This window comes from Cuculus canorus, chromosome 3, assembly GCF_017976375.1.
Source record: "Cuculus canorus isolate bCucCan1 chromosome 3, bCucCan1.pri, whole genome shotgun sequence".
Lineage (NCBI taxonomy): Eukaryota > Metazoa > Chordata > Aves > Cuculiformes > Cuculidae > Cuculus > Cuculus canorus.
The window spans coordinates 90097168-90110844 of record NC_071403.1 but is presented as its reverse complement, the minus strand read 5'-3'; the positions used below and the strand labels follow the sequence as shown (position 1 = coordinate 90110844).

Below are 13677 nucleotides of genomic sequence, written 5' to 3'. Positions count from 1 at the left end.
ACCGCTGCTTGCACTCTTGCTCCCAGGGAGAAGCATCAAAGACGTGTCATCTCGTCAGATCGTTACTGCGAGTTACAGAAATATTTTCTGATCACTGAAAAAAACCTGCTAGATTACCTTGCCTGAATTGCTGTGCTATCACTCACTATACTGTGCAATTAAATGCAAGAAGTTTTTTTAAATGAACAAAGGTTTTAAAAGATGTTAGGAAAGCATAGCATTGTTAGCCAGTGAATATTAACTTCAGTTTTTATTTTAAATTGTGATTCACACTAGAACATCCCACTCACACTCAAGCTTCTGGACCACGAACACGAGCGTTTTATGTTTCTCCCTTAGCACTTGCCTTCATGAGCTTCTGGGCTTCAGTCTCTCACCTCAAAAAACTGCAAACCTCACCTCTGAGCAATGAAGTACACATATGGACAAGCATTCAAAGCAGCAAGGCTCGGCTGAAATAACTGCAGCAACTTGCCTGTGGCTTTCCATCCCTGCTCCTCTTCCTGGAAAAGTGAGCCAAGTCTTGTGGAGGAGTGTCATCATCATTGCCTAATTCTCTGTTCATCCTTGTGCCTGTGTCCATGCCCAATTCCCCTGTGCTTTCAGTGGCTCATCATCTGCATTTGAGCTCCTCACTCCAGCTTCTGCAGGTACTTGGCATAGCCAAAGTGGACAATTGTCTCAGAAGGGGGATAGCCAGAGCGGCAAGCAAATTTTGCCTGGGCTCTGAGCACAGGTTTCTCTTTGTGAAACACATACTGAACTTTGCAGGCAACGGAGATCCCTTGCAGGGATGATGCTTTGAACTTGATGAACAATGATGATGAACTTTGATGCACAATCAGAAGTCAAAACAAAGCCACTTGGGCCCATGTATGTATGTCAACATTTGTGACATTTCAGCATGAATCACAGAAATACTATATTGGCAGGAAAAGTAAAGGTTTGGGTTTGTTTATTTGTTTTATTTGTTTGTTTATCTTTTTTTGTTCAAGAGTATGTTTATTTTCTAACCGACAAGAGATCACTTCATTTTTAGTGGGCTTAAAATAATTTGCCAGTAATAAAAAACAAATTTCTTTCTCTGCTTTTCATAACACGGAGAAGCCGAGTGCATCCATGCTCAGATGAGCCTCAGAGGTCTCCGCTGAATTCATTGACGGTGGTTCAAACCAGCGTGCAGCACAGCCACTGAAGGAGAAAGAGAACGAGGAGTCAGACCATCTGGAAGGTCCACAGGATGCCACTGGGGCACTCTACCACAGCTCTGGGAGAACAAGCTAGTAAAGTTTGGAGCTGCATTTTAATCTGTTGTATGTGTAGGATCCATCTACTCTGGAACTTCAGGGAAATTTATTACCAAGACTGGCCTCAGAGGTTGCAAGTGCTGTCTCTTCTGAAAGAAGAACAGTTCTCCAGGGCAAGCTGCCTGACCTTTGAAAAATTCTAGGTTGGAATATGCAATATACAAATGCAGCTAGATTTAACTAACTATTACTGAGGGTCACAGGGCTTCCTATCCATCTTCCTCCCTTCGAGCCAGTTTTCAGCTGAGAGGACTATTTGGAAAGACCTCGTGGGGCCCCTTCTAGTCATTTCCTGAGATATATTTGTGTTCTGCAAAGAAAAGACTCAAACTGATTACTTTTATTACAGCTTCAACAGGAGAAATTTGCATTAAAAACAATATGGGGAAAAAGAAGACCTGGAATCTTAAAAGGTCTCTTCTAATTCTGGCAGGTTGATCAGTACATTCTCTGCCAGACAACAGAAACACACGCTCTGCTGTGTGTTTTCTAATGAATTGACCACTGCCCTGTGAAAGGAGACAGTGAAACATGATGTGTAAACATCTTCTCAGGCAACATTAGGAGTTTTGAACATATGTTTACTTTTTTGCTCCTATAACGTTTATTCTATTAATTTGGACAAGACTTCCAAGCTGAAGAGCCTTTTCACATAGACAAACTGTCCCTTGAAATCATGTTCATTTTACAGCTTATAATAATGATTTTAAATAAATGTATTATAATGCAGTCCATTGCTGTAGCTTAACCAGATATTATTTCAATCTGACCAGCCTCACCTCAGCCAGAGAGAGCTGGATGATTCCACTCTTGTCTTTGTCCAGAAGATGAAAGACTTCTGAAAAGTAGAAGAGGAGGGGAAAATATTGGATAAAAATGAAAGAGTGTGGCATGTACAGAATCAGTCTGACAAAACTTAGAAGTCTGGCTTTTTGCCATGGTCTACTGGAATTCTAGAGTGGATCTGTAAGAGAGTATTACAGATGTTCTTCTTTCCTCTTACAAGTAATTTCTAACCCTCTTCATGGGGTGGAATCATCAAATCTACAGCAAACTGAGAGTTGGCAGCAGAACAAGTATAAAATCTGATGCAGGAGCATCTGGTATGATCCAGGGACGAAGCAGACAAAATCAGTTCTGATTAAGGAATGCAAATGATAAATGGTACCATTTACAGGAAATGGGACAACCTGGGGGACACAGTACTGACCGTAAAGTGTAGATGACTGTAAAGCAGAAGATCATGGGAGGTTATGAAAACATGCCCCCCATGCTCCACGGTCACCCACATAGAAAGGCTTTTGCTATTTCTCTGCTGCTTTTTCCAACAGACACAATTTTACTGGCACCCTCACTTTTCCAGGCAATTGTGACATTTAGAATTAAAAGGCACCAAATACTTAATGAAACCCCAAAGTTTTCAGGAATTCCGCTTAGGTGATGACTGGAGTCACTTACTGAACAGGGTCTCCAAGTGAATCATGCAGGCCACAAAGCCATCAAAATCAATGGTCAGCTTGCTGCAGGCGTAGCGGATGACAATGCTGTGCTGCACCTGATTATTGAGTGTGAAACCTGAAGGCATAGGAAGAACATGAATCACTGACACAGCAAGTTAATATGCTTTCTTTGATGTGACTTATCCATGGACTGCTACAGTTGCAGGCCACCCTCAATGAAGGACTGAGGACTTGTATTCCTCCAAGAAAGTCTGTTGGACTCTGTCACCCATCTCTGCTGTGGGTCCTTTCCAAAGCCCATTGTACTGGGTGAAGAAGGGCATAAAGTTCTTACACTGCATAATGTTTCACAGCACAATCAGCCCTGTGTTCCCCAGATAAACCCCTAATTAGTGAGTCATGGTGCTGCAGCTGAATGCCAGTGACTGCAGTAGAGCCAATTGCTCACATAATACACTGGGCTCAATTCAGGCCCATATTAGAGTTATTTTTGTCTCTGCATCATTCACACAAACTCAACCAAGCATAAGACAGATCAAAAAAACAGTGGTCCCCTAGCAAGCACAGCTCCAAAAGTGAATAGCACAGATCAGAGAGGATGTTGTTGGGGCACATCTTGATCAGGATTGCACCTTCTCTAGTGTAGAGAATGGTGGAGGGAGCAAATGAAGGAAAAAGAAGATCTGGACAACTCTGAAAGAGGAGAATTAGATTAGGAAATAATGAGGCCAAAAATAGAGCAAGTAATAATGAGATGGATAAGAGATAGTCACAGCATGGACAAAAATATCGGTGGTTCATAACACAGAACTGAGGATGGGGTTTGATGTATATAATAGTAAAAGGATGTAGTGGTATGCAACTGTCAGCAAGTGAGAATGGCACTGGCCACACTGTGTCTAGGCAACAGGAAGGAAGAAATGCCATTAAAGGCTCCACCATTGTTCTTTTGTCAGCTGGCGGGTGGACTGCAGTGATCCGGCAGTGTCCCAAGCAACATACTCACCTGCCTCTCTGAGGGCATTTCGCATCTCATGGGAGTCGATGGTACCAGAGTAATCACTGTCCACTTTCTTATAGATCGCCTGTAGCAGAGGAATGATGGAATGCAGAAATGGCTTTTCAGTGAGTGCCAGTGCAGCAATGTGGTGGAGCAAGCACAGGCAGACAGGCTTTGGCTTTCACACCTGAATAACAATGCTTGTGAAGACATGGTAACAAAAGGCTCGCCAGGAGGCAGCAGCCAGAATGAACAGGGATTTTCCAGGGTTTAACCTTGGTTTGCTAGTCCACCCTGCAGCCCATGACCTGCCATTCTCCCTGCTCCTGCAGCTAAATCAAAGTCAGGACATTTGTGCCTACCTCTGCTGTGCAGACAGAGCCTCGGTTTCCGATGGCTGAGGCAGGGGCTGCCCCTACAAGACCAAGCTCCTACTCTTTGAAATGCTAATGAGCAAGGGAAATGTTTTAAGTAGATACTGGCAAACAAGGCAGACTAGAAGACTTGTTCCCATGGGCTGGCAGCCTGCCTGCCTTCATGTTTTATGGTGGCAGACAGGCCATTGAGGAAAATAGCCTATCATTTGGCAAACACTGCAAAAGACAAAGTCCATTTTGCTTAATATTTCAGAAAGATGACAGATGCTTCCTACTGCCAGCAGGTTTATTATCCAGAATTAGAAGTCACCCAGACCTACAGCTCAGACTGGAATTGTCTCTCAGGGCTTGCTCTGCCAACACCAGCCTCAGGACAGAGCCAGTGCCTCTGGCTGAAGGAGAGCTGAATGTCTCCTCATGAACCTCCAGGCCAGATGCTCTGTGTTGACCAGCATCAAGCAGGGTAACAGCAGATGTACACAAAAGTGATCTGGTAAGGCAAAGCAGGTGACCTGCCTTTTCACCGCTTGAAGCTGGGTGTATTTCTTGGGATATTAAATCCTCCATCAGAAAAATAATTCAGCACTTTTAAAAGATTTTAAAAATACAAAGTCACATTTTTGTGTGTCGTAAAAATATGCTTCTTGTGTTCACCGGTGCTTAGCTGGCAATGTAATACATCACAACAGCAGAGACATGTTCATATGAGCTTTTAACACAGCAGAGAGCAGAGAGCTGTCTTTGCCAGCAATGAAAGACAATTAGTCTGTCTTTCCGTAAAGTAGTGAGGCCAAAGGGAAAGAGGATCTCCATGTGTCCTCTTAAATCAGAGGTGTTTCTGAGCCCTGGAACAAACTCCAGTCATCAGAAGGAAGGCTTCCAAGTACATCTGCCTATGGTGGCTTAACCCTATGTCAATGGTGGATCTCTATTTCAGAGCTGAGAGGGAAGAAGAGACAGTCAGAAATATTATGTTACCAAATACTTTTGAATCTTCATCCAAAGTATCTTGAATTCTATAAGTCCCAAGGTGCCGGTCCCATTGATCTGGGGATGTTAAGGCATGAGTCAAACACCAGGATTTCTCCACCCTTAGCAAAACTGGATAGCGACCAGTTCTGATAAAAGCAAATCACCCATCCCGGTGTCATCTTAATGCTATATTCATCCTCACTTCTAATACATCTCTATCTCATACAGACATGCCCACAGCATTACATTTGCTTAGCTAAAGGCATGCCAAGAATTTCTAGGCTATCTGCACTCCCAAGGAATGATTTATGGGATTGCTAAATATATAAGCATGATTAGATCCACTCACATTTTCTACAGTTAACAGTAGATTAAAGCCCTTGGGGAAACAAAGAATTGGCCTCTCAGCAGGCAAGTGTTAGAAAGCAGAAACAGTAACTGTGAGTGAATAGAGTCAATAGAAGGCTGCACAGTCTTCCCCCATGTCCTTCAGGACCTTGAACATCCCTTACTATGGAAAATTATACAGAAACTAGGAGTTGGCCCTACAAAGCTGTACATACTGAGTTCCTTTTTTGAGTTGGGAGTGTAGGGCAAAGGCATCATTTCTAACAGCTGGTGATTCACAAGATCCACAGCTAATCCCTGCTGACCTCAACATGACCACACCATGAGACCCACAGTAGTGTAATCCTGGCAGAATGGTTCTTGAGTGTCCCAGTGCACTGGCTGCCTTCCCAGCACATCAAAGGAGTACTGGGCAGATGTGCTGACCTCTCTTTTTTCCCTTGGTTACACAAAGCTTATTAGCTCCCTTGTGCTCTACAAGCTATGCAGAAGGGAGGGAAGCACATCATGTGCCCATAGACTTCCCTCTCTGAACAGGCTGTCCAGCTTGTCTCTGCTGCTTTGAGTTCTGTGCTCTATAAGCAGTGCCTGATTTAGAGACAGAAGTTGAGGTAGTGCTTTAAACCTGCCTCCTGCCAAGCATGCTGAGTATGCATCTGGAACTGTGCAGGTCCATCAAGACAGAAGGTCTCTGCATCTCCTCCTTGCTGTTTTTAGGGAAAAGATTAAGCAATGAGAGATGCAGAGCAGGTGAAAGAAGCAGTTGATTTTTAAATGGTTTGGGTGTCTGCAATGCTGAGCTGATAGAGCTGCTTGGGTGAATTTTATACCACCAGCCATGCACCTGGACAATGGAAGTGTAAACTTAGCCTTGTCTTGCCAGAAAGTTTTGCAAAGGAGATTCAGCAACTTTAAAGGTGATGAGGTAACATTCAAAGGATACATCTAAAAGGCTGATCATCTCCCTGCAAGTGTTAATGTTGAATCCATCACTCTTAACATCCTTTCCTGTACAGAAAGGAAGGAAAAATCCAAATCAGATACAACTTCTAGACAATTATTTTCTGCAGACAACCTTGGAGATGTCAGCCACCTTAAAATCATGTCAGCAAAATAAGTGCTCTGCCATTTCTTCCCCTATTTCCCTTCAGTTGTTTAACATGGCTTTTTTGGCACAGAGGCAGGGAATGTTTTTGGTTTCGGGATGGCAAGCCTCTATCTGTTCACAGAAGTCGTGCAGCAGCATAGTAATATCTTCCCATGATGGTTCTCCCAAGAAGGTAGAGGGAATGTAGTGCCTCTGCAGGATGTCAGCTGGCACTCCTTGGAAGGGCAGCACCAGGTGGCATCTTTTAGCTCCATATTAGAGGTTCAACAGACCAGGAGTAACTCAGCTGGAGGTGGACAAAGTCTAATTTTTTCATCACCCTTAAATAATAGTGCTGGGTTTCGTTAGTGCAGATTCCATCTGTGTGCAGATGGACCCAGACTTTCGTTCTGACCAGAGAGCAACTTTATGTCTCACCACATCAGCACATGCCTCTCAGTTCCATTCAATTGGAATACATAACATCACTTACTCTTTGACAAAACCCGGTTTAGGATGGTTTGAAGTTCATTTGCAGTCACTTCACAGTCCTGGACAGAAAATGTATTATAGATGTTAACTCAAAAATTATTTGAAACAAACTATATTAATTTGCTGTCAGACAGCTGAGGATTGTCTTCCTTCCAGCCTTATCTAAGGCATGTAAACCTTTAATTTTTTTCTAATGATTTATGTTTGCCATTAGAGGAGATCCTCAGAAACAATTAATATTTCCTAGCCTTTCAAAAGGGAAATAAGCAGTATTTTAGGTGTTTAGCAGGTTTAACTAATTGTGTGACTGCCTTCTTTCTCATTTAAAGAGGTTCAGGAGACCATCTGAGATTTTTCAGGCTTATGGAAACTACAACAAAGCATCATTAAAGTTGCCCTCTCAAAGCTCAAAAATTCTTTCTAAGTAATAAGACATTTCCCCTCTCCAGTGCCAGTGGCCACATGTTCATTAAGAGAAAATCTTATGTAACAGCCACAGGCTAACACAGCAGGGCTTGTAGATACTGATGTTGGCCAAATACAATAAATAGAAATCTCAGCCAACAGTTCTCCGGTCCTGGCGCTCCTAAACAAAAAGAAAGGGATTGGCCAACTAGGTAATTTTCATATTTATACACTAACTCCATAGGTAATTTATTTCACCATGGGAAAATATTTTCACAATCCTAACTCCCATCCCCCCTGTTTTCAAAGTTATTCCATGTTCTGCATTACCAAGGGAGAAAATCACATTTTGCACCAATAAGAGGAAAAATGTAGTAAAACTGCTCTATTATAAAATAAATTGAAATGAAGCTGTGAGTTAATAAAAGAGAACTGACTGGTTTTTGAAGACTAGACAGTAAAAGGAATCGTCAAGTCAAATATTAGCATAATCATAACAGAGAGGTCCCAGTCTCTTTCTTTCACTTTAATCCACTTACCTCTCCAGAGAGTTTTTCAAACAGAGTCTTGAACTCATCATCTATATCTTTGTTACTGACATGAGGCTAGAGGAAAGAGACGAACGAGAGTGTGGTTTACAAGCTGGATCTAGAAAGCAAGCTGTGGATATCATAAAGTAGCTTTACAGGGGGCTATTTACAGCAATGTAAAATTATACTTGCTTTGCAGCAATGGCAAACCAGAATCACTACTTAAATCCTGACCAGCCAGAAGCTGGCTTCATTTGGGAGTAAAAACTTGTTAAGACTGATGAAAAAGTTTCCTTCCACTACTAAGATAGTTTTTAAAAATAGGTGTAGTGAAATTGTTGCTGCACTTTGCCATAGCAATTCAGCAGTTCCTTGGAAATCCGCTTCCACAATATCTCTCAAGCTTCAGGAAGACTATTTCTTGCTATTAAAAGGATCAGTCAATGCCCTCCCCACCTTCTCCAATCTCTACTAGATAGAAGAACAATTTAATGTGTTCCAACTCAATCTACAAGGGTGCAGTTTCTGTGCCACATGAGCCCAGATACATGAAAATGCATGTGAAACTAAGTCATGGACATATGTAAAGAATCCCCATAACAAAAACAATGTCTCGTCATAAGTACAAACACATACAGCAACTCCAGCTCAGAGGAGAAATAGAAATCTCCCCCAATGCTTTGCCCCACATTATGAAAATCTGCTAGAGAAACATCCTATCTGACATTTACCTCATATGGGTTTGCAGCTATCACATCACCAATAATTCTAAGGAAAAAAGAAAAAAATAAAACTGACAATTTACAAGTCTACCACTTGCCTTTAAAATAATAAGCAAAACAAACTATTTTAATATAAGATGTTAGCAAATTCACAAAACAAGCCTCCAGGTTTCCTGCTACCCATGTTCCCCATCCCACCTCTGTCTGGCCCACCTCTTTGAAGATAATTTCCTTAGAAAATCCAGTCTTCTTCTTCTTGTCTTGTAGCCACACTCCTGCCTTCTCATTCAATGGCTACTACTGATTCAACAATTTTTAAAACCATCTCATCATCATACTCTCAAATTATTTCTTTAATTGTAGGATCTTCTTCACATACCTGAGTGATCTAGTTATCACTTCAGTTCTTGCTGGAGGCCATCTGAAGAGCCATAAATCTCTACCATGGATGTGTATGCAATGCATGTAGTACATTACTTAAGAAAATAGGTCCTAGAAATGGGACTATTTTGCTAGTTAAGGGAAAAGATAGAGCATGGGATGTGGCTGCAGCATCTGGCCTTTTCCTTTATGTGTCTCACCAGCAGAAGTGGAGGTTTTACAGAGGAGATACGCACTGCATTTTAGCCTTTTTCTCAGAAAAAACTCGTAGGCAGAACTCTCCATTTTTGTACGGCTCGAAAGTGGATGGCACAATGAGGTACTCTCCCCGGGGCAACTTCATGCGGCTGGAGACTTCGCGCAGGTTGACATAAGGATCAGACCGTGCTACTGACTGATTCCTTGCGAAGAAAGCACGGTTCACATGAATGTCTGTGATATTTTCCAGCTGTGAGAAATGTGGATTTGTTAGAAACCATTTGACAATTCAGTGGCAAGTCAACCACCTTACTTCAATTTCAGTGCTTTAAAGTCATCTCAGGTTTTACTTAGCATAAAATAATAAACCCACGAGTGATGGCACAAAGACAGCTACCAGGCTGGTGTCATGGGAAACAGTGAGGCAGATAACTAGAAGGGAAAAGGATCTTTCTCTATAAAGATTATTTTTCACATGCCTCTTTACCATCTGTGATACAAAATAAATTAAAAAATCATGATGTGGGCTCATACCCAGTTGAATGAATACCTGCTGTACTGAAGTTGTCCATGTATTGAGTGCTTTTTGCTTTCGTGTTTGCTTATGAACAAATTTAAATTTCAGAATGTTTTTGAGCAATTTATATTATGGGATAATTCTCTTAATTGCATAGGAATTGTAGTTTATGATTTCTTTAAGCAGACAGAAAAGAGTACTAAATAGGACAAAGTAGTAGTCACAAAGTTGAGACTTTTGCGGCCACATCAGATGATTTACTCAGTTTCTATTAGCAATACTAAGGGTATTCCTTTGGATTATGTGGAAGATAGTACTTAACTTTTCCTTAATACCAATGTATTCCTAAGCAAGTGAAACATTGCATAGCTCATTAGACAGAACACTGATGTAAGAAGAAACAACAGTGTAGAAACAATCCCGTAAGAATAGCATCTCTGCTGTCAATCTCTTACTCACAACTTTTGCTCTGCAGGGACATCTTTCAAAAAGTGTGATTCAACGATTCACAAAAAGTGATGTGTGGTTGACATAGAGTGGGGAACATTGTACATGGATAAGTTTTCTGGCTGTTTAAGATCAGACCCTACAAAGATGTTATTAAACTTTTTATAATCATTCAGGGTTTCTGTTGTAAACTGTTGAAAAATACAGGCTTGTTCTTCTTTTGTTCTGAAGATAAGATTGGATCTGGTATTTATTCAACAGTCCCATCCTTTCTCCTTACTCAATCTTAAGCTAAGTGGGACTGCAAAGATTAAGAAGCCAGATCCATATCTTTTTCAATATATAAAGTCAATTTTCCCTCTGCATCTGCAAGGCTGTTAAAAGAGCACAGTTAATTGCTACATGACCACACATTCATTTACTGGGAGGGAAGAAAAGGGCTGAAAAGCTGAGGAAAAATTGGTAGCACAGGCTGGTGGACCTCAGTAATGAGCACACGCTATTTGCACTGCCAGACACCCTTGGGTTCTCTTACTTCAGGAATGAAGTCTCTTTACTTTAGTATTGACATCTGGGAGGACTGGGAAAGGCTGAGTAGGGTTTGTTCATTACCACGAGTTCCAGCTCAGAACTATAAAAAAGGCAGATCCACAGAGTTTGGCATCTCTTCTGAACAACATTAGCTACATCTTCTTAAATTCAGGGTGAAGTGACCCTGTCCTGCCTTCACCTGTACTAAATAGACAAATTCTGATCTCTGTTACATGATCTTAGTGGAAGCCAAATTTAAACAAGTATCAATATAGTCAAGACTGGGACTCAGATATCTGTAATAAAGCCTTGTGCCCCAGCCCCTTGGAAATGGTTATTCAGAACTTGAGATATTGGTCCAGTAATCCAAGAGAAAGGCTCTCCAGAAGAGCTGTCATTAGTACGAAAAACGTCTTCCTGGTAGCTAAATTCTCCAGTGCAACAGGATGTGCCCAGATAGAGTCTAGAAGTTTCAATAGGAATTACATACCTCTGTAGGAATCTGAAAGGAAGAGAAAGAGATGATGTTAAAGGACTGCTACATACCTACATCTATCATTAGTTTCGACACTTCTTTTTCATTTTCATTTCCAACCACATATTGTAGTGCCAGCTAGACAGGAAGTTCTAGCTCATGCTAGAATAGTTCCAAAGGAAAAAAAGGGATCTTCACTTGGAGGAATCTATACATTTAGTCACTTTTCTCCTGATATGGTGTTGTGAATGATACTATTGGTTGGAAATATTAGGGTAAGCCTTTAAATGTTCAGTCAGGAAAGCCAACAAGTTAACCCCACTTTGCTAACCAAAATCAGATCATTTATTACAGCAGACCTAAAATCTACTAGTTTACTGTTAGTGAAATATGATAAAAATATAAGGCTACTGTCACTAGCAATCAGACCAAAGATGATGAGATTGTTTTAAGGCAATTATGAAAAATAATTAATTTCAAGATTGACCCCTTCTTAAATTAACTAAACTGCTATGTTAATTTGTACCTCCTAATATAAGGTAGCTTTTCCAAAAGCAATTGTATGTCTTGAGAGTACAGATTTCAGTGAGAGCCAAAGTGAGTGTCCTCCAGAGTCCCAAAACAGCATTTGAAAATATCACCCATACAAGTATTCTGGAGCCTGAGATGGTTCCTTCAGACCTCAGGTCTTGTTCCTTGTAACAAGCATACTAGAAGGCCAGGAGCATGGTGATGGGCACACTTACAGTTTGAGAAGTTTTGCTTTAAAAAAATCTCTTTTTTTTCACCTTCTCCTGCACATAGATCTGATTTAGATCACCATCCATGTTGTTCTAACTGGATCTCCTCAGCCACAGCATTAGCTGCAGTAATATAAATCTACAACAGTGCATGATCCAAGTAAGTAACTTGGATCATAGCTGGATGTCTGTCTGAGATGACTTAGCAGCCATGACTTTCTTTTTGAAGTCTTCATCTTAGTCAGAGTCACCAAGTCTACCCTGCTACGGAAAAGGTCACAGAGGAGACAAATGGGATTAAATGGATGCAAAGCACAAAATCTCTGCTAACTTCTCCAGGGTCGTATTCAGTGGTGTGAGCAGACAAAAATCCTTAACGTGCAAATTCAGGATACCAGTAGGCCAGGGTGCTTGGCACCATGCAGATGGCAACACAGACATGTACTTGCCGAGAATCATTTGTGTAAGCAGACAGTTAGGCACTAGGGAAATCCTGTCCTGGTTTGACTCATCCTTGCCTGATATATTAGCAAAGGTCAGCCATTCCCATCTGTTCCCACCTGTGCTGGTTTATGACTTTCATCTAGTGGAATGTAATAATCCAGTGGAATATTTAAATAATTTTCTCCAGATATGATGTTGGGAATGGTAATACTGATTGGAAATTTTTATATTTGCTTCTCTCCCTTCACATCAGAGAAATGAGATGTGACAGAAGCAACTCTGTGAGAATCAGAAAGAAAGCCAAATTACTGAAAAATAGCATGATAGACAATGAATCAAAACAATTCACAAATGCAAGGCAAAAAATAATTTAAAAAAAACCAGTGACTACTGAGCACTAACGATAGGCTGTAATCAGAAGCACTTATCTGGAACTGCCAGGCACTCTGAGCCTGCCCTCATTCAGATTTTGAAAAAGAAGGCCCTCAGTGAGACTGCGGCTAAATTATTGCCTCTAGTTTCACACTGCTCTCCTGTTAAAGTGGGACAAAAACTGAGCTTGAATTTGTCTGAATCTTCCCATATTATGTGGGTCAGGAAGAAATGCAAGAGGATTTGAATCATGCAAAATCCAGTTCTTATTCAGGCGTAGTGCTGAATGTCAACATGTAGCACATTGCTGATTTTTTCTAGCATAGCAGAACAGGAATCAAAACTTTTAATTGGGAACAAACTTCACCTGATAGAGTGAATAACCAATACTAAGTAAAGCTTCTCCCATTTTCTTCTGTCTCCTGCGGTTCTTCTGCATCAAGCCCACCAGTATAGTACAGCACGGCTCATTCAAACTTCCTTCATGGTCATCATCTGGTTCATCCAATCGGATTTTAAACTGGGGATTGGTCCAGTATGTTGCTAAGAATTCCCAAGGTGAGACAAAAAGAAGGAGATTTTGTTGTCGTTTTAGTCAAGATGTTTGTGACTAGAATTACGGAGAATATCTCTTTGCAGGGCTTTTGACTGGAAGTTTTCCAGTCCTTTCCATTACATTATAGGTTTTTATGTTTTCACAGATATGCTGAATATCAGCTGGAGCCACAGCACATCAAAGCATCTAAGTATTTCCTGGGGATTAATGACCAGCAGGGAGGAGCTGACATTGTTAATTCCAGCCAGTCATTTATCTCCAGGAAACACCCTTGGCTAAGGCTGTTGTTGCAAGAGGACCAAATGTCAGAGAGCCT

At 41.1% G+C, this 13677-nt stretch overlaps 1 protein-coding gene across 1 annotated transcript in view; it reads right to left on the bottom strand.

The window, feature by feature from the left end:
• Positions 1-303: 303 nt before the first annotated feature.
• LOC104067029 (calpain-8) overlaps positions 304-13677 on the bottom strand; it is a 30461-nt gene continuing 17087 nt past the window's right edge. Inside the window, exons 10-21 of the mRNA XM_009569718.2 lie at positions 13173-13348; positions 11265-11276; positions 9318-9529; positions 8710-8746; positions 7988-8053; positions 7045-7102; positions 6408-6472; positions 5123-5191; positions 3774-3852; positions 2766-2882; positions 2087-2145; positions 304-1191 (exon numbers count right to left, since the gene is read on the bottom strand). Of these exons, the coding sequence (XP_009568013.2) occupies positions 1168-1191; positions 2087-2145; positions 2766-2882; positions 3774-3852; positions 5123-5191; positions 6408-6472; positions 7045-7102; positions 7988-8053; positions 8710-8746; positions 9318-9529; positions 11265-11276; positions 13173-13348 (974 nt within the window). The 3' untranslated portion in view covers positions 304-1167. The remainder of the gene's footprint in view (positions 1192-2086; positions 2146-2765; positions 2883-3773; positions 3853-5122; positions 5192-6407; positions 6473-7044; positions 7103-7987; positions 8054-8709; positions 8747-9317; positions 9530-11264; positions 11277-13172; positions 13349-13677) is intronic.